The sequence below is a fragment of the Falco cherrug genome, chromosome 2 (assembly GCF_023634085.1).
Source record: "Falco cherrug isolate bFalChe1 chromosome 2, bFalChe1.pri, whole genome shotgun sequence".
Lineage (NCBI taxonomy): Eukaryota > Metazoa > Chordata > Aves > Falconiformes > Falconidae > Falco > Falco cherrug.
The window spans coordinates 121204188-121218125 of record NC_073698.1 but is presented as its reverse complement, the minus strand read 5'-3'; the positions used below and the strand labels follow the sequence as shown (position 1 = coordinate 121218125).

The window sequence follows — 13938 nt, the reverse complement described above, 5'->3', positions numbered from 1 at the left end:
CCTCCTCACATAGATTACAACTGTGTTACAAGGTCTTTTCATAAAGTAGGAGTGATTTTGAATCACATTGTTAGATTTTTCTTCCAAATACAAATATAGCGAGGCATTTTGTAAAAGCAAAGCTGACCAACTTTCTTTAAAAAGCTACAGGCTTTCCTCAGTATTGCAGAACCACAACTGTAAAATGACCACTTTATTGACATGACATATGTTAGACCTTTTCATAGTGTTTCAGGGAGACTACTCACATGGCTTGCTGGTAATGAGCTTTCCCAATTGGGTTTCAATCTTTTCTACATAATCCACAGACAACCAAAGGAATATGATCATTGTTGAAGAACAGCCATCATCACTTCTCCACAAGCCAAACCTTCTCAGATTCAGAGTATCCACTGTCAGCTTAATATTCTTATTAAAAGCCACTGTAGAAAACAAAATTTATAATTGTCCATGGCTGTGAAAGACATGGTTGTTTTAAAGTCATACATGTTACAGTAATAACATGCTAAGATCTAAGTATGATCAGAGTGTATTAAAACAGTACTTGTAGATTTTAATCCTGGCATGACCTAAAACTGTTCAGGATTTAATACTTAAATCAGTTATATCAAACTATGTAAAACAGGTTGTGATGCCAAAAGCTAAATGTCTAAATACAGGATTCTTCATGAAAAAAACCTGTATTTTTGCTCATAATACACACAATTAATACCTACAAATATAGGAAAAAATATTACAGATCATGAACTCCTATCTGCTTTTAGTCAATCCAAATCAGAACTGTTCACAAACCTCCTCCTACAAGATACAGAAATCACACATCATCTTTGGAAAATGGACTGAGTAAAAATCTACAATTACATTCCTTCCAGCTTTAGTCAACTCACATATTTTTGTTTAATAAACCTAAAGGTCTAAAACCTTAATCTGAAAAGAATAATGTTTCACCTCAAAAACATGCGGAGTCATATTTACTGTAATTCAACACACTATATGGAGGAATGTGGGAGGCAAGGCCACTAAAACTACAAGGTCACCTTAAAAGTATAGGAAGCTGCTAAGTTATTAATGCTTACACTATAAACCAATACTTTTATTTATTGAAAAACTGAATTTTTAAAAGTTGTTTAATGTCTTTGTGAAAGCAAATAACATTATAAATTATCCATAATATAAATATATACTGAGTATTTTAACACAATACTTTAAAGATACAGTTAAAAGATAGCTAAAAAAAAAAAATCTCTTACCCTGAAATGGGATCGTAATATAATTGGTTCTAAACTGAAATAAGATTAAAAAAAAATACAAATTAGTTTTATTTTTATTAATTGATTTTAAAAAAGCAAGATTTTTAAATTATCTGCATATATTTTTTTGTTTATAGCCAAATAAACTGAAAATAATATCGTACAATCATTTATGGTGGAAAAGACCCTTAAAATCACTACGTCCAGCTGTCAACCTGACAGTACCGAGTCTAGTATGTCTAGTTGGAAACTTAACATTGCCTGTTTCACCTAAAACAACACTCCTAAATACATGTTGCAGAATCTAAATGACAGCAAAGTGACTTCCAGGGCTGCTAAGCACTGAGAAACAAGCAGAAAGTTGCAGAGCTGCCTACAGGCTCCTTAAGAAGTAAATAAATAAATAAATAAATAAATAAATAAATAAAATTAACATTTAGGTCAAAAGGAGCTTAGGTGCCCCATCATAAAGACTGTCAGCTGCACTATTTGAACTAAGGACACTATAAAAGGTCCAACACTGGGGTGTTATTTTGTTTTTTTGTATTAACCTTTGAATTAAAGGCCTTTACAGTTTCCACTGACACTGCTCCTATGTTAAAAAGACTTGGCTAAATAAATAACACTTTATTGTCAGTTTGACAGAAGGTTGCCATACATGAAGAGGAGATTTCTCTTACGTTACCACAGTAAACACAAAATAAATTGTTTTTTTCAAATGAAAATTTTCACTTTCCACCTAAAAGCACTGATTCTAAAACTATTTCAACTCATCCCTCAAATTATTTTGGCATATTAATTTAGGAAATATCCAAGAAATGTTTTCATTACTGCATGAGAACTGCTGTACAAAACTGCTGTTATGTGACAAGCTGAAATTATTACAATCCAAGATTTCAAAATGTCTTACTGTAAGCAAAAAAAAAAAAACCAACCACGCTGAAACATTTCTTTTTCAACTGCAATATACAGAATGAGCCTGGTCAAAGACCTGTTGAAACTCCTGCAGCTGCTATTCCATTTGAAGTACACCTTCACTCGTATTTCTACACCCTGCAAGCAGCATTTGTCTATGCACTAATGCTTTTAGTATTGGTTTTATGCTCTTAAAAGCTACAAACCAAGCAATGTTCTGTTTAAAAGGCAAGATCAGTGCATAGTATATATCTGAACTCTGATCACTATGGATTACTTTATTCTAGTATCTGTACTATTTCTGAGAAAAGTAATTTTTGTTTATTTCAAGTGACATTAACTCTAACATGGCCATTATTTTCTGTTAGAATTCATGAAAAGTTTCCTCAGTATCAATTCTGTTCCAGTACAGCATTAATACAGCATCTTTACCTCTAAAAACTACGGCCACAGAAAATCGCAGTCAGCTTTTCGCAGCAATCCAAACATACAAGGTAACGTACTACATGCTCCCTTGTTTAGCCAAAGCAATTTGATGCAACAGTAATCAAAATTTGATGCTTCCACACTAAGTACTAATAGCTTTGTTTAACCAGAATTTAAGTTTTTAAATATTCTCAAAATACCACCGTAGTAGAACAACTTACCCTAGCATGACCTGTTGACAACCATTTAAATTTCCCCATGTACAGACTATCAAATTCAACATCCAATGCTGGGTTCAGTTGTTTTCTCGGTGTGCTTCCAGAAGGCAAGCTGACAGGACATTTATCTTCAATTGACTCTGTTAAAAACTGGCATAAAGTATATTTACTACAGGGCATTAAATGAGATCCATCCTTCCTATAACCTTAGGAGTTTTCATGTTTGTAAGAACTTACTCCCAAAGCCAACTTCTGTAGAAAAATTTCATATTCAAAAGCTGTAAATTTTATTACAACCATTACTGACAGTGTCCTTAAGGGCCTAACAGTATCTCGCTCCACCTCCGAAGTTCCCATTGTCAGGACACAACCTTTGATCTTTACTAATCTAGAGCCAAGTAAAAACTCAAAACAACAGAGCAACAAAAAATACCCCTCTCTTAATATCAAAGGTACAGGATCTGATTCAATGCTTATGATCAAAATGATGCAAATATGAGAAGAGGCAGCAATGGCTCTTCTGACTTGTTTCAAGATTATAGAGAGAGCCCACCTCCAGGTCAAAGCAAGCAGCACAAGACTAATCAAGTTCAAAACAAGGCAACAACTTTTATGCCTGGTTTTAGATTCAAATTCTACTGCTAGCCATGCAGGAAAGAGAACTACCCTACCTCTGTCTGCTGTCAGCAAAGATCCTTGAACTTTTCCATGCACTGAATTACAACAGAAGACTGGATGACAAGAAGAAACTACTGACTTGAACTATGATCAGTATAAAACGTTGAAAAAAACCCTTTTCACCGACGTATCTTCATCGTGTCTACCTCTAGCTCAGGTTACTATCTGATCTTTACTGTTTTGTAATACTAAATATTTCCAAATGTTTGTTTTCAAATATGAAATATATTGTATTTTGCAAAACACTCAAGCTTCAAAGCCAGAGATCTTCTCTGAAGACTGTCCAGAATTCTATCTGTGAAATAAATTACTGCAGCTACTACTTGTTGCTGGGACTAATCATTTCTGCTCTAAGCATTTCACTTCGGTCCTAACATCAAAGAAAAAAAACCCAACAAAACAATGGAGAAATAAATTAAAAGGGCTGGCATAACAATACACAGGCCAAAATCTGGACTACCTGTTTTGTGTGACTTTCCTTCTTGTTTTCCAGTTGCTTTGCTGAGAAACAGAAGTCAGACTGTTTGTCTGTTTCTTCATCATCAGTGAAGTTATCCTGCAGCAGCAGCTCTGTGCCTTTTGGTTCAGAAGGTCCATCTTCATCATCACTGGAAAGGACAACTAAAGAGGAAAAAATAAGTATACATATATATGTATACAAGATGCAGATGAGACTATTTCATTCATCGTGGATTTCAGATGAGCAGTGAATTCTCTCTTGCAGTATGTAATATGAACATATACTGACCAAACTAGTCAAGATCTGTGTGTGTGAAAGGTCGTGCAACAAATACTGCTTTGTATCTTTATTAACACTTTTTACCCAAGATCAAAATTATTTGACTATTAAAAGCAACAGGCCACAACACAGCTGCTTCAAAGATAGAATATCTTTTCCCAGTTTAAGCATCATTAAGAAGTATAGGTTTGATTTTCCATTACCACAAAATCAACTGCAAAATAAGGATTGGAATCTACTCTCTATCCTGTTTCTCAAGACCCTCTGTGCTCCAGCAGAGGACACTGGCACTAGGCACTGTTCCCTGACCTGCACAATGCATCACAAACAACACAATCTGTCTTCAAACTTTTGTTCCATATGTTTCAAGTAGTCAGTCATGTATCAGTTCTCCTAGTACCTAAGCATACCAATAGCAATTGTCAGCAGCACAGATACAGTACATACTTGGGTCAACTGAAACAAGTTGCTGATTACCCCTGCAGATTCTGTTCCGCAGCTTGCTCGGGTACTGTGATGTGTCCTTCTTAAATTTCCTGATGGTATTAACTTGTGGTGAAATCACATCCTCACTGGTGGCAGAAAGCTGTTTCTCTGACAAATTTCTGGGAGGAGACTCAGAGCTAGGTTCCTCTGTGCAGCTGTGAACAGACCTGAAGCAGTTGTGGGTAGAACTGTTTTTATAGTCTCTCTCTAATGGCTGGGGAATACAATCTGGCACCAGAATTACATCAGATCTGCAAACTTGTCCATCCTCACAGAGCATTCTGCAGCCAGGGAACAGAGTTGAACTCAATCTTTGCTCTTCCTAGAAAACAGGAATTAGAGACAGGATATATGTTTATTTCTTGACTTTTCTAAGGCGGTTCAGATCAGTGATCGCTGAGACTTACCTATGTGCTAGACAAAATAATTACAGCTTAACGCAGCTGCAGTTAGAGCTCATGTCAGGGTAATTTCTCCTTCCTTGTATTCCAACGGTTATTACATAAAGGCATAAGGTAAAACCTTTTAAATGTGTACTATGACCCCCATTCAAACTGAACAAGAAACTACTTCTGACTTTTTAGCAGCGCTCTCACTGTCTGATACTGAAAGACCAAGCACCAGTGCAAATTACTTTGCGAATGTGTGGCTTGGTCAACTGGGCAAACAGGACTCTGCAACCACCTACTTCTGCAGGGCTTTAATCCCAAGGTTATAGAGAATACTTTATTGTATTCAAATGCTTGAATACAAATAATATTTATATTGATAATTGATAAATATAAATTTATATTTAAATATAAAATCAGTTTGTATTTGACTGACTGATTCCCCTCAGTCTTTTTTCTTTTCTTTTTTACACACACACACACAAATCTTAATGAAAGGTACCAATAAAATTTCAGGGAAGAGTACAATAGACTGAGGAGGAAGGAGAAAGATGACACCTCTAAGATTTGCATAACCCCAGTATACTTCATAATTTTTCTGTCAAAGTCCCTAATTTGTTCTACACCATCTGTGAAAGAAGTTTCACTTAAGTAGCTAGATGCCTTATTTCCAAAATTGTTTTACTCCATGCTTCTGTCTGAAGAAAACAACGTCATCCATCTCTCATAACCTTTCTGCTACAACAAACATATTCTGATGTTGTGGACAGAAGTACATATACTTATTTTTTGTGATGCACCACTGAATTACTTTCTCTCAACAGGTATAAGGAGTATCCCTAAATACCTTACTTACTAGTATAATTCTTTTATTCTGAGTGTAGCTGCTGCTGCTACTGAAGCATGTGCACATGTGTGTACACAAACATATACATGAAAATTAAGTGCAACTTACAGACAGAAGTAGTGATTTTTCTGGAATGTGTGCATTACAATCATCAGAAATAAGGCCACTAGATCTTCTCTTCCTTTTCTCAGAATCAAAAGAGCCCAATTCCTTCTGACTAAGAGTAGTGTTCATGTTTCTGCTCCTCTTTTCCAGTTCATCATAGTTCTTGTTTTCTGTGTCAGAGAAAAAAAGTGATTTAATGGGCGATCCTTAAAAACCTTTGTATGTCTTCATATCTATTACATCTTAAATAAAATGCATGGAAGCAAATATCTTCCGCAATAGTTCTTTCCTTTTTTAATTGTGTGGCTGCCAAAATATATTCCTTAAAGTAATTAAGATTATTATTGCACAATTAGTTAAGACAAGGGTATAACCGAATTCATGGTTCTCTTCCAAGTAAGAATCAGCACTCTGTACTTCTGTCTTTCATCTTCTGCTGGATGCAATATTCTCCATTTCCTGTTCTAATCTGCAAATATTACTAACCAGTATTCAAGTGATAGTAAATTCTCCCTGAAGACTCAGCATAGAGCTCATAATCTTTCAGCAGTAAATATAAATATTGTCACATAGCATAAACATTTTAGCAGGGTTCAGAAACCACTTGACCATTCTTAAATATATTACATTTTTGAGTATAAAAGACTTTATCAAATCAGGATTGTAATGGTGCAGTGGAGCCTTCCCTCAGTTTCCTTTCTTCTACAGATGTGATTCACCACAGCTTTACTCTTATTTGATCTATTTTCCGTATCTGTAAAAAAATGCATTTTGATGAAACACACACTGCATGCAACACCTTTTATTTTTGTGCTCTCCTCATAATACTACACTAAGAAAAAAAAATTTCCCAACACTCCCCAAAATTCGTATTGAAATGCCAGATGATTACTCACTACAAACCTTTCTTCTGCAGCTCCTGTCTTCTGGAATTGCAGGCATTTTTTTTTTCTGGTTCCTTAGAAACCTTGGCCAATTTACACAGATCATCATCTGTCTTTCTCAGGCAATGCTTAGACCTGTAAAGAATATTAACTATGACTTATCTTTAATTTTGAAAGAATACTGAATAAAAATCCCAACAGAAAACAAGAATTGGCTAGACCACAAACTTCTGCCTCTCTCATAAACATGTGGAGCTTGGCAAATGAAACACAAACTAATTCAGTTCCTGTTGTGGAAATACACAGATACTTTAACATTGTTAATGAAACCGATGCTTCTAAAAGCTGCAAAGTATGAAAATCTGACATGATTGACAACAGATACTGAAATACTATTTTTCTGTAAAGCATGACTGCAACAAGAACACATGACAAGGAAAAAAAAAGAAAATAACAGTCAGTTGAGCGTATCCTTGCCTTTTTCACAAATGCAGTGGGAATGAGGTAATGTAGTATATTGTTAACTTAGATTTAGAACTGCTAATAGAATCCAGTGAGTAAGTTCCTGCAATGAGAAAAGATTTGAAATAGAAATTCCTGCTCAAAAGTGCCTGAAACAGTAACTTTGAAGGAGGCGAGGGGGACAGGACATGAATGAGGAAGAAACAGAAAATGATTACAGTAGGAGAAACTAGGCAACCTACAGGTTTTAGTTGACTTTGTAATTTCATTCTACAAAGAAGGACATGCAAGAAAGTAATCAGTTTTCTTTGGTTGGGTTTTTTATTAGTTTTTTTTATAAATAAGAAAACATATTCAGGAGGTACTGATAGTCTGCTCTTGTAAACATACTTTCATCAATTTCTCTGGAGGCTAGTTACAGCTGACAAAAAAAAATCTACATAACTGTATTTTGGTTTCTGGTGTATGCATTAGGATAACACTTAGTTGTTAGTTACATTCAGTATGCAAGACTTCTGAAGATTTATCAGGGTTACAAGATAAAAAAAACTAATCTTCATGACCTCTGCTTCATTTCCTGTGGGAGTTTGAAAATAAAAAAGGAAATAATGATTTCATAGATAAAGCAATTTAATGCTGCTCTGGAACATCTGTTCCATTCCTCCTTTTGTCACCTCACTTAATCCGAATGGATTTTGTGTTGTTTTACAATGTGCCTAACTCAGAATGTTGCAGTCTCCAACTTCCAAAGAGCTAAGTGATCACCACAAAGACTGAAATCACTTCCAGCTGAGAGACTGGGCTCATAAAGAACATCACCACAGGAGAAAACATGCTTGACATTTCTAACTAGACAGCCAAAACTGGACATTTCCTGAACAGATGCCTATTCATCAGTACCGTATCTGTAGATTAGTGTATCATTGCTCTTTGGGAGTACTATAAAGACAAATAAAGACTTCCAAAGCACTCTGATACTAGTGATGAACATTACATAAGCACTCTGAAGAAATTACTGATCATCTTTCCATTCACAAAGAATCATGAATTGGACAAATATACAGAAACATGCATAAGAACTGTTCAGTAAGTGCCATTATTCATTCCGTATATTGAACCAGCCAGGGTCTTCCATAGATCTGGCAGCTCTAGTTCTGAAATAACCTCAGTACAGAAAACTCTATTTTGGAACCCACAGCTCGCTCTCAACTCAAATATTTGCATTCATGACAGCTATATTGGTTTGACTGCCTTAAGATACCATACAAAACCATTAAGTGTTTTCAGCATTTGTTTTCCACCAACATCCCAATTCAGGCATTTCAACAATAGGAAACATTTCAGTAGGAATGTTTCAGCTAACAGACTTCCATAAACTTATTTACTCTATACACAAATTCTGCATATTTTATTTTCGCTTCCATTCTTCAATGATGACTCAGTTTAAAACGCACCTTTTAACAGGTATGTGCATAACCTAAGAAGCTATGGCAGTATATACTAAAGTGTTTTCAAGAGCCATGAGAAACAAGCAGGAAACATCTTAAACCCTTAAGTTTCTTTACATTTAAAAACTACCTCAATTTTTAGTTACACTGATAGGTCAGTGGTGACTTAAATGCCTTTCAAAATGGGTTGCAGTGAACAAGCAATGCAAAATTCTGTAATACCAAAAGCAAGAACGGAAAGAGGGAGCTCACAGCAAGTTCTAGCTGATAGAGAAAGGTTCACTTACTACCACCCTGTTGTGATCACACACAATTCTTTGACAATCGAAAATCTCCATAGTACAAACCTAGCGCCATTCTCAGTAAAACAGAGCACGCATTCTAGCTACTCTGATAATACAGAAGAATCTCTAAATGGCCATGTGCATACATATATGCATAACCATTATAAGGGGGAAGATTCTACTCTCCTCTGAAAGAAGAGACTCCCAAAAAAACAGTGCCAAGCATATCTTATACACAGACCTTAGTTACAGAGAGGCGACTAGACGCCTTTGTTGAAATAAAATTCCTACATTCTCCATTTCCCATGTGATAGTTATTATAACTTCCACTAATGTGCTAGTCATTGGGAAGGGGTGGAAAATCCTCCTGATGTTTGCTCCTGATAATAATGAGCCTTTTACATAATACATTAGAAAAGCATACCACAGGAACAGAATATTAATCCTTCAAACAATGAACCACTCCACATCTAAGCTGAGTTCACCAACTACTAAAAAAACTGACTAGTTCAAACCGTTCTTGTGCTTAACATAAAACTCCACAGCTGGCCTCCAGGTATGAGCTTGAAAAAATGTGCAAGATGTTTCCTCAGATTTAGAGTTACATGTTACATTTAGAGTTCATGTTTTCCTCTCTATAAACCCACTACCTCCCATCATCCAAAACAATATCAAGTGGAAAAATCAGATACTAAAAATAATAGATCTTAAAAGATCTACAGTCAGCCTTAAGTTATGGAAAACTATTTATTAGCAACAAATGTAATATTTCTAAAATGAGATAGTCTAATAAACTGTTCTAAATCCTTCATTTAAATTGCAACTTTGTCAGATTTATTTAAGAAGCAATGGAGATACCAACAGAAAAAGAGAAAAGACATGTTACTAATTTAGGTTCTCTAAGAAGTTAATGTATCAGAATGAGGAATCTAACTTACTTTTCTCTAGAATTTTTAAGATTACTTTAACCTGGGAACTACTGATCATTCCTGCCCTCACAAATTATTCTTCTTTTCCTTCCTCTATTTTCTTCTCCCAAATTTCTTGCTATTTCTTCCTGTGGATACTTTGCTGTTAAGCAAAGAAGTGGCCATAAAAGGCAAAAGGAAACTGCTTACTCTGAACTTAAGTGCCATCTTAGACCAACACAAATGTTATATAATTGCAGTATCTGATTTCTGCTAGTTTTATATGTCAAGCGTTACTGTGATGCTCAGTCAACCTAAACATAGGAAGAAAAGAGGAAAATAGATGTTAAGCAATGACAGGACACACCTATGGCTCTTAAAACAATGGCACTTTGTTGGGATTGAGACCACCAGTGGATTAATGTGAAAAGAAACGAACTATCACAGACAGGAATTTTGAGAAATTTGCAAAAGTTATTTGAAATCACGCTAAAACACATTAACAGCAACAGGAAAGCATGATTTTGGCTCTGAACACAAAACCAACTTCAACACGTTTATATTACTTGTAATCTTCACAACTCAAAACATTGATCTATTGCAAATGGAAATGCCTTCTATGAAAGTAAAGTAGGCTGTTAACATCAGGTATAGCAAATAAGACTCAATGCAACGCTAAAATGGCTCACTGGAGCAGCATGTTAGTTTGCACTCAGAAAGTTGATCTGCTTCAAGGCAAGAGTGTAAGCAAAATTGTTTCAGGGATATTCTTTTCCACTGTGAAGTTATGTCATTTCAGGAAGACTGGCAAAATCAGCAGTGAGTAACATACCTTTCAGACAGAAAAGAACTTTCATGAGGAGAATATAACATTTGACATGTCTTTAGGCTGGCAACAGATGATGAGGGTAGTTGACCCGACTGTAATTTGTCAGCAGCAGATAACTTTGCATCAATTCTTACGTGGCTGTCTATGTATTTTCTTCCAATTTTCGTCCTCAGGACATTCGTCAAGATAACTTTGGGTTGCCTGCCATATATATAACAGTAAATCATAAATACTGCACTGAAATCTAGAGAAAGAAACTTCTTGTTAGATTCACGTATCTTAGAGGCGCAACAATCATCAAACATCATTACCTTCAGTCCCTTAAGAACAAAACAAAATCCCACTAAGGAACTTAAAATCCAAGGTAAGCAGATAAACACAAAAAAGCAACAAGAAACCTGGCCATGTAATTTCACCTTAGTCAGATACAATTCACACTGCATTGCCTCTAACACATCATCTAAGTGTTGTTTAAAAACTGTTAAATGTTTATCTCCAAATAGCTTTCATGCAATATCTGTGTTTCTCAGAACTATAGAGCAATTCTGATTTTCCTGCGATCAAGAAGCCTCCAGTAAAATAGACCAAATTTTCTCAAGCACTTAGTCAACAGGTAGAAAAGTAGCACATACACAAAAGGCAGCATTAGATTTTGCTCCCCTCAATTTCCAGGAGGCATTCTAGAGAACAGCAATAGCAAGGCTCAGAAAAAAAAAAAAAATCTGGAAGTGTTAGAAGAAACAAGCACCAAAAATAAGCTAACCAGAAATATGAAGATACAACTGCCCACTCCAGCACACGTGTAAGAGCAAGCACAACTTACTTCATACAATGCCACTGCAGCCAGCTTGTTGCATAGCCCTTGATTTACCCATTTAGTTTCTGAAACTGTGATTTAACTTCTACACTTCCATTGCAATTTATTTCGGCTTAGGACATAACATCATGGCCTTTATTGAATCTGTTCTGAACAACATTTTCTTTTGGGTGCTGGCTGCATAATTCTCCTGTTGTCTGTATTCACCCACAAAGCACACCCCAGCACAGACCACATGATGTCTGGGGAGCACTCGGGTCTCCTCGTGCACCAAGATGTAGATTTGGTTTTTAATCAGGAGAATACCTTGCAGACAAGATGTTGCAGAGGCATACAGGTGATTAGCAATGAGGATGTGATTGAGAGGAAAAGTAAAACAGATGAACACCATAGGCTGGACATAACCTCCAATAAAGGGAGTCTCTGAAGTCTTTCGCATCAGAAGCTCAGAGAGAAAACTCAAGTGACAAAAGCATTCATTCTAGCCATACTTTTCCCTGGGTATCTGCAATTGACCACTGCTTGGGGGCACAGGGGAGGAAGATGCTGGACTTGATAGGCTTTTCTTCTGACCCCTTATGTCAATTCTCCTATTTTCATGAGTAGTCTGAAAAGGTAACAGTGAAAATACACCTTGATACCTTCCCTGAGAAAAGAGGGCAGTTAAATGCAAGTGTATTCTTTTCACAACAATAAAAAAAAGGAAACATTTTGAGAGTCCAATGGTTGAATCCGAATGAATTGGTCCTGTCAGTACAGGACCATCTAGAAGCCACCTGATCAGAAAACCCACTACATCATTCCTGGCACCACTCTCTCAGTGATTATATTATTACAAGGAAACAGGTACAAGGGAATTCAATCAAGTCAGATAACATGAGAATGAGAATATAGTTCATGGAGACAACAGCTGTGGTACAACAAAGAATACTTTCTCACAAAAAAACAACTGCAAAGAAAATTATTTTGTTTAGTGACAGGAGGTAAAGACAACGTACCTTTTAGACAGAAAAAGGCTTTGGAGAGTAGGGTTTAAAATCTGCCATATCTTTAGGCTGGCAACAGATGATGAGGGTGGTTGATCTGACTGCAGCTTGCCAGCATCAGAAAAATTAGCACCAGTTTTAGACTGCGCCTGTGTGTATTTTCTTCCTATTTTCGTCCTCAGAACATTCGTCAAGATAACTTTGGGTTGCCTACCATACATATAATAATAAATTAATAATAGGGTGCTGAGAACTTTTTAAGTCATACGAATTCAACAAAGCTTTCCTGTGCGTTTACTGTCTCTGCATCATACCTTCCATCTTCAGCAGAATTAAATTCACTTACCCAACAATTTACAAAGCATTTCTCTTTGGAAGAGAGGAATCACAAACACATCTCTTGATAACAACAGCCTTTCAAGGTTTCTCCTTATGACATCAGTGACTAACACCCACATGTGATTCTGAAGCAGTAAACTTTCAGTGCAGAAGCATGGAAATTTTGGTGCATCTTTTTATTGCAAAAATGTTGGACGCAGAGTCACTATAGCCTTACAAACTACACTGAAAGTCTACACTTGAGCATTTGCAGGATACGAAAGCACACACTCATATTTTAGCATCTTATTTCACAATCATGAATATTATTGGTTCCTGTATCACAAATTAGATTATTATCTTGCTTGGGGGGGGGGGGTGGTGGTGGTGGTGTATAAATCAAGCACCAGTACAATCTCTCAGTTTTGAAGCACCAACTGATTTGTATTCAATTTCACTCAAGAAATGACACACAATTATGAATTACAAAGTTTGTAAAGACTCCCTACTGAAGTTTTTTAAACAAGTATCTATTTGTTGATCTTACTAGCTCAGTACTTAAGCCTTCACATAAGGACTTAATTCTGCAGCATGGCCAGTAATTTGGACAATTTCCTTATAAGCTTATAAGCATCACATACCACAGGTGATTTGTCAGGATTGACTTTATTTTCAAACAGATGAGAATTGGACTTGTTTTCTCAGGGCTGGTCCTAAGAGGACACTGCAATTCAGGCTCATTTATTGGTTTTAAAACATTACTGAGGCAAAAATTGTTTTTTCTGTTGCATGTCTTATGTAATAAATTAAATTGTTCACGTTGTACAGCAAAAATCCTTCCTCTAGAGCCACAGAAAACTTTTACACTATTCACATAGCTTCTTAAGCAAACGGCTGCTATTCCTCAGTAGGTTGACAACTATGCAAGCAACTTATATTTGTCCTACTA

At 36.0% G+C, this 13938-nt stretch overlaps 1 protein-coding gene across 7 annotated transcripts in view; it reads right to left on the bottom strand.

The window, feature by feature from the left end:
• The window catches only part of SENP7 (SUMO specific peptidase 7), a 44875-nt gene that overhangs the window by 17951 nt on the left and 12986 nt on the right, over window positions 1-13938 (bottom strand). For 4 of the 7 annotated variants that reach the window (XM_055701283.1, XM_055701284.1, XM_055701290.1 and 1 more), the window contains 9 exons: window positions 12684-12881; window positions 10872-11069; window positions 6957-7072; window positions 6057-6223; window positions 4674-5034; window positions 3948-4108; window positions 2813-2959; window positions 1251-1284; window positions 249-422 (listed from right to left, as the gene is read on the bottom strand). In XM_055701283.1, the coding sequence (XP_055557258.1) occupies window positions 249-422; window positions 1251-1284; window positions 2813-2959; window positions 3948-4108; window positions 4674-5034; window positions 6057-6223; window positions 6957-7072; window positions 10872-11069; window positions 12684-12881 (1556 nt within the window). Of the gene's footprint in view, window positions 1-248; window positions 423-1250; window positions 1285-2812; window positions 2960-3947; window positions 4109-4673; window positions 5035-6056; window positions 6224-6956; window positions 7073-10871; window positions 11113-12683; window positions 12882-13938 lie in introns of all 7 variants that reach the window. The other 3 variants (XM_055701288.1, XM_055701289.1, XM_055701286.1) reach the window with 2 other exon arrangements.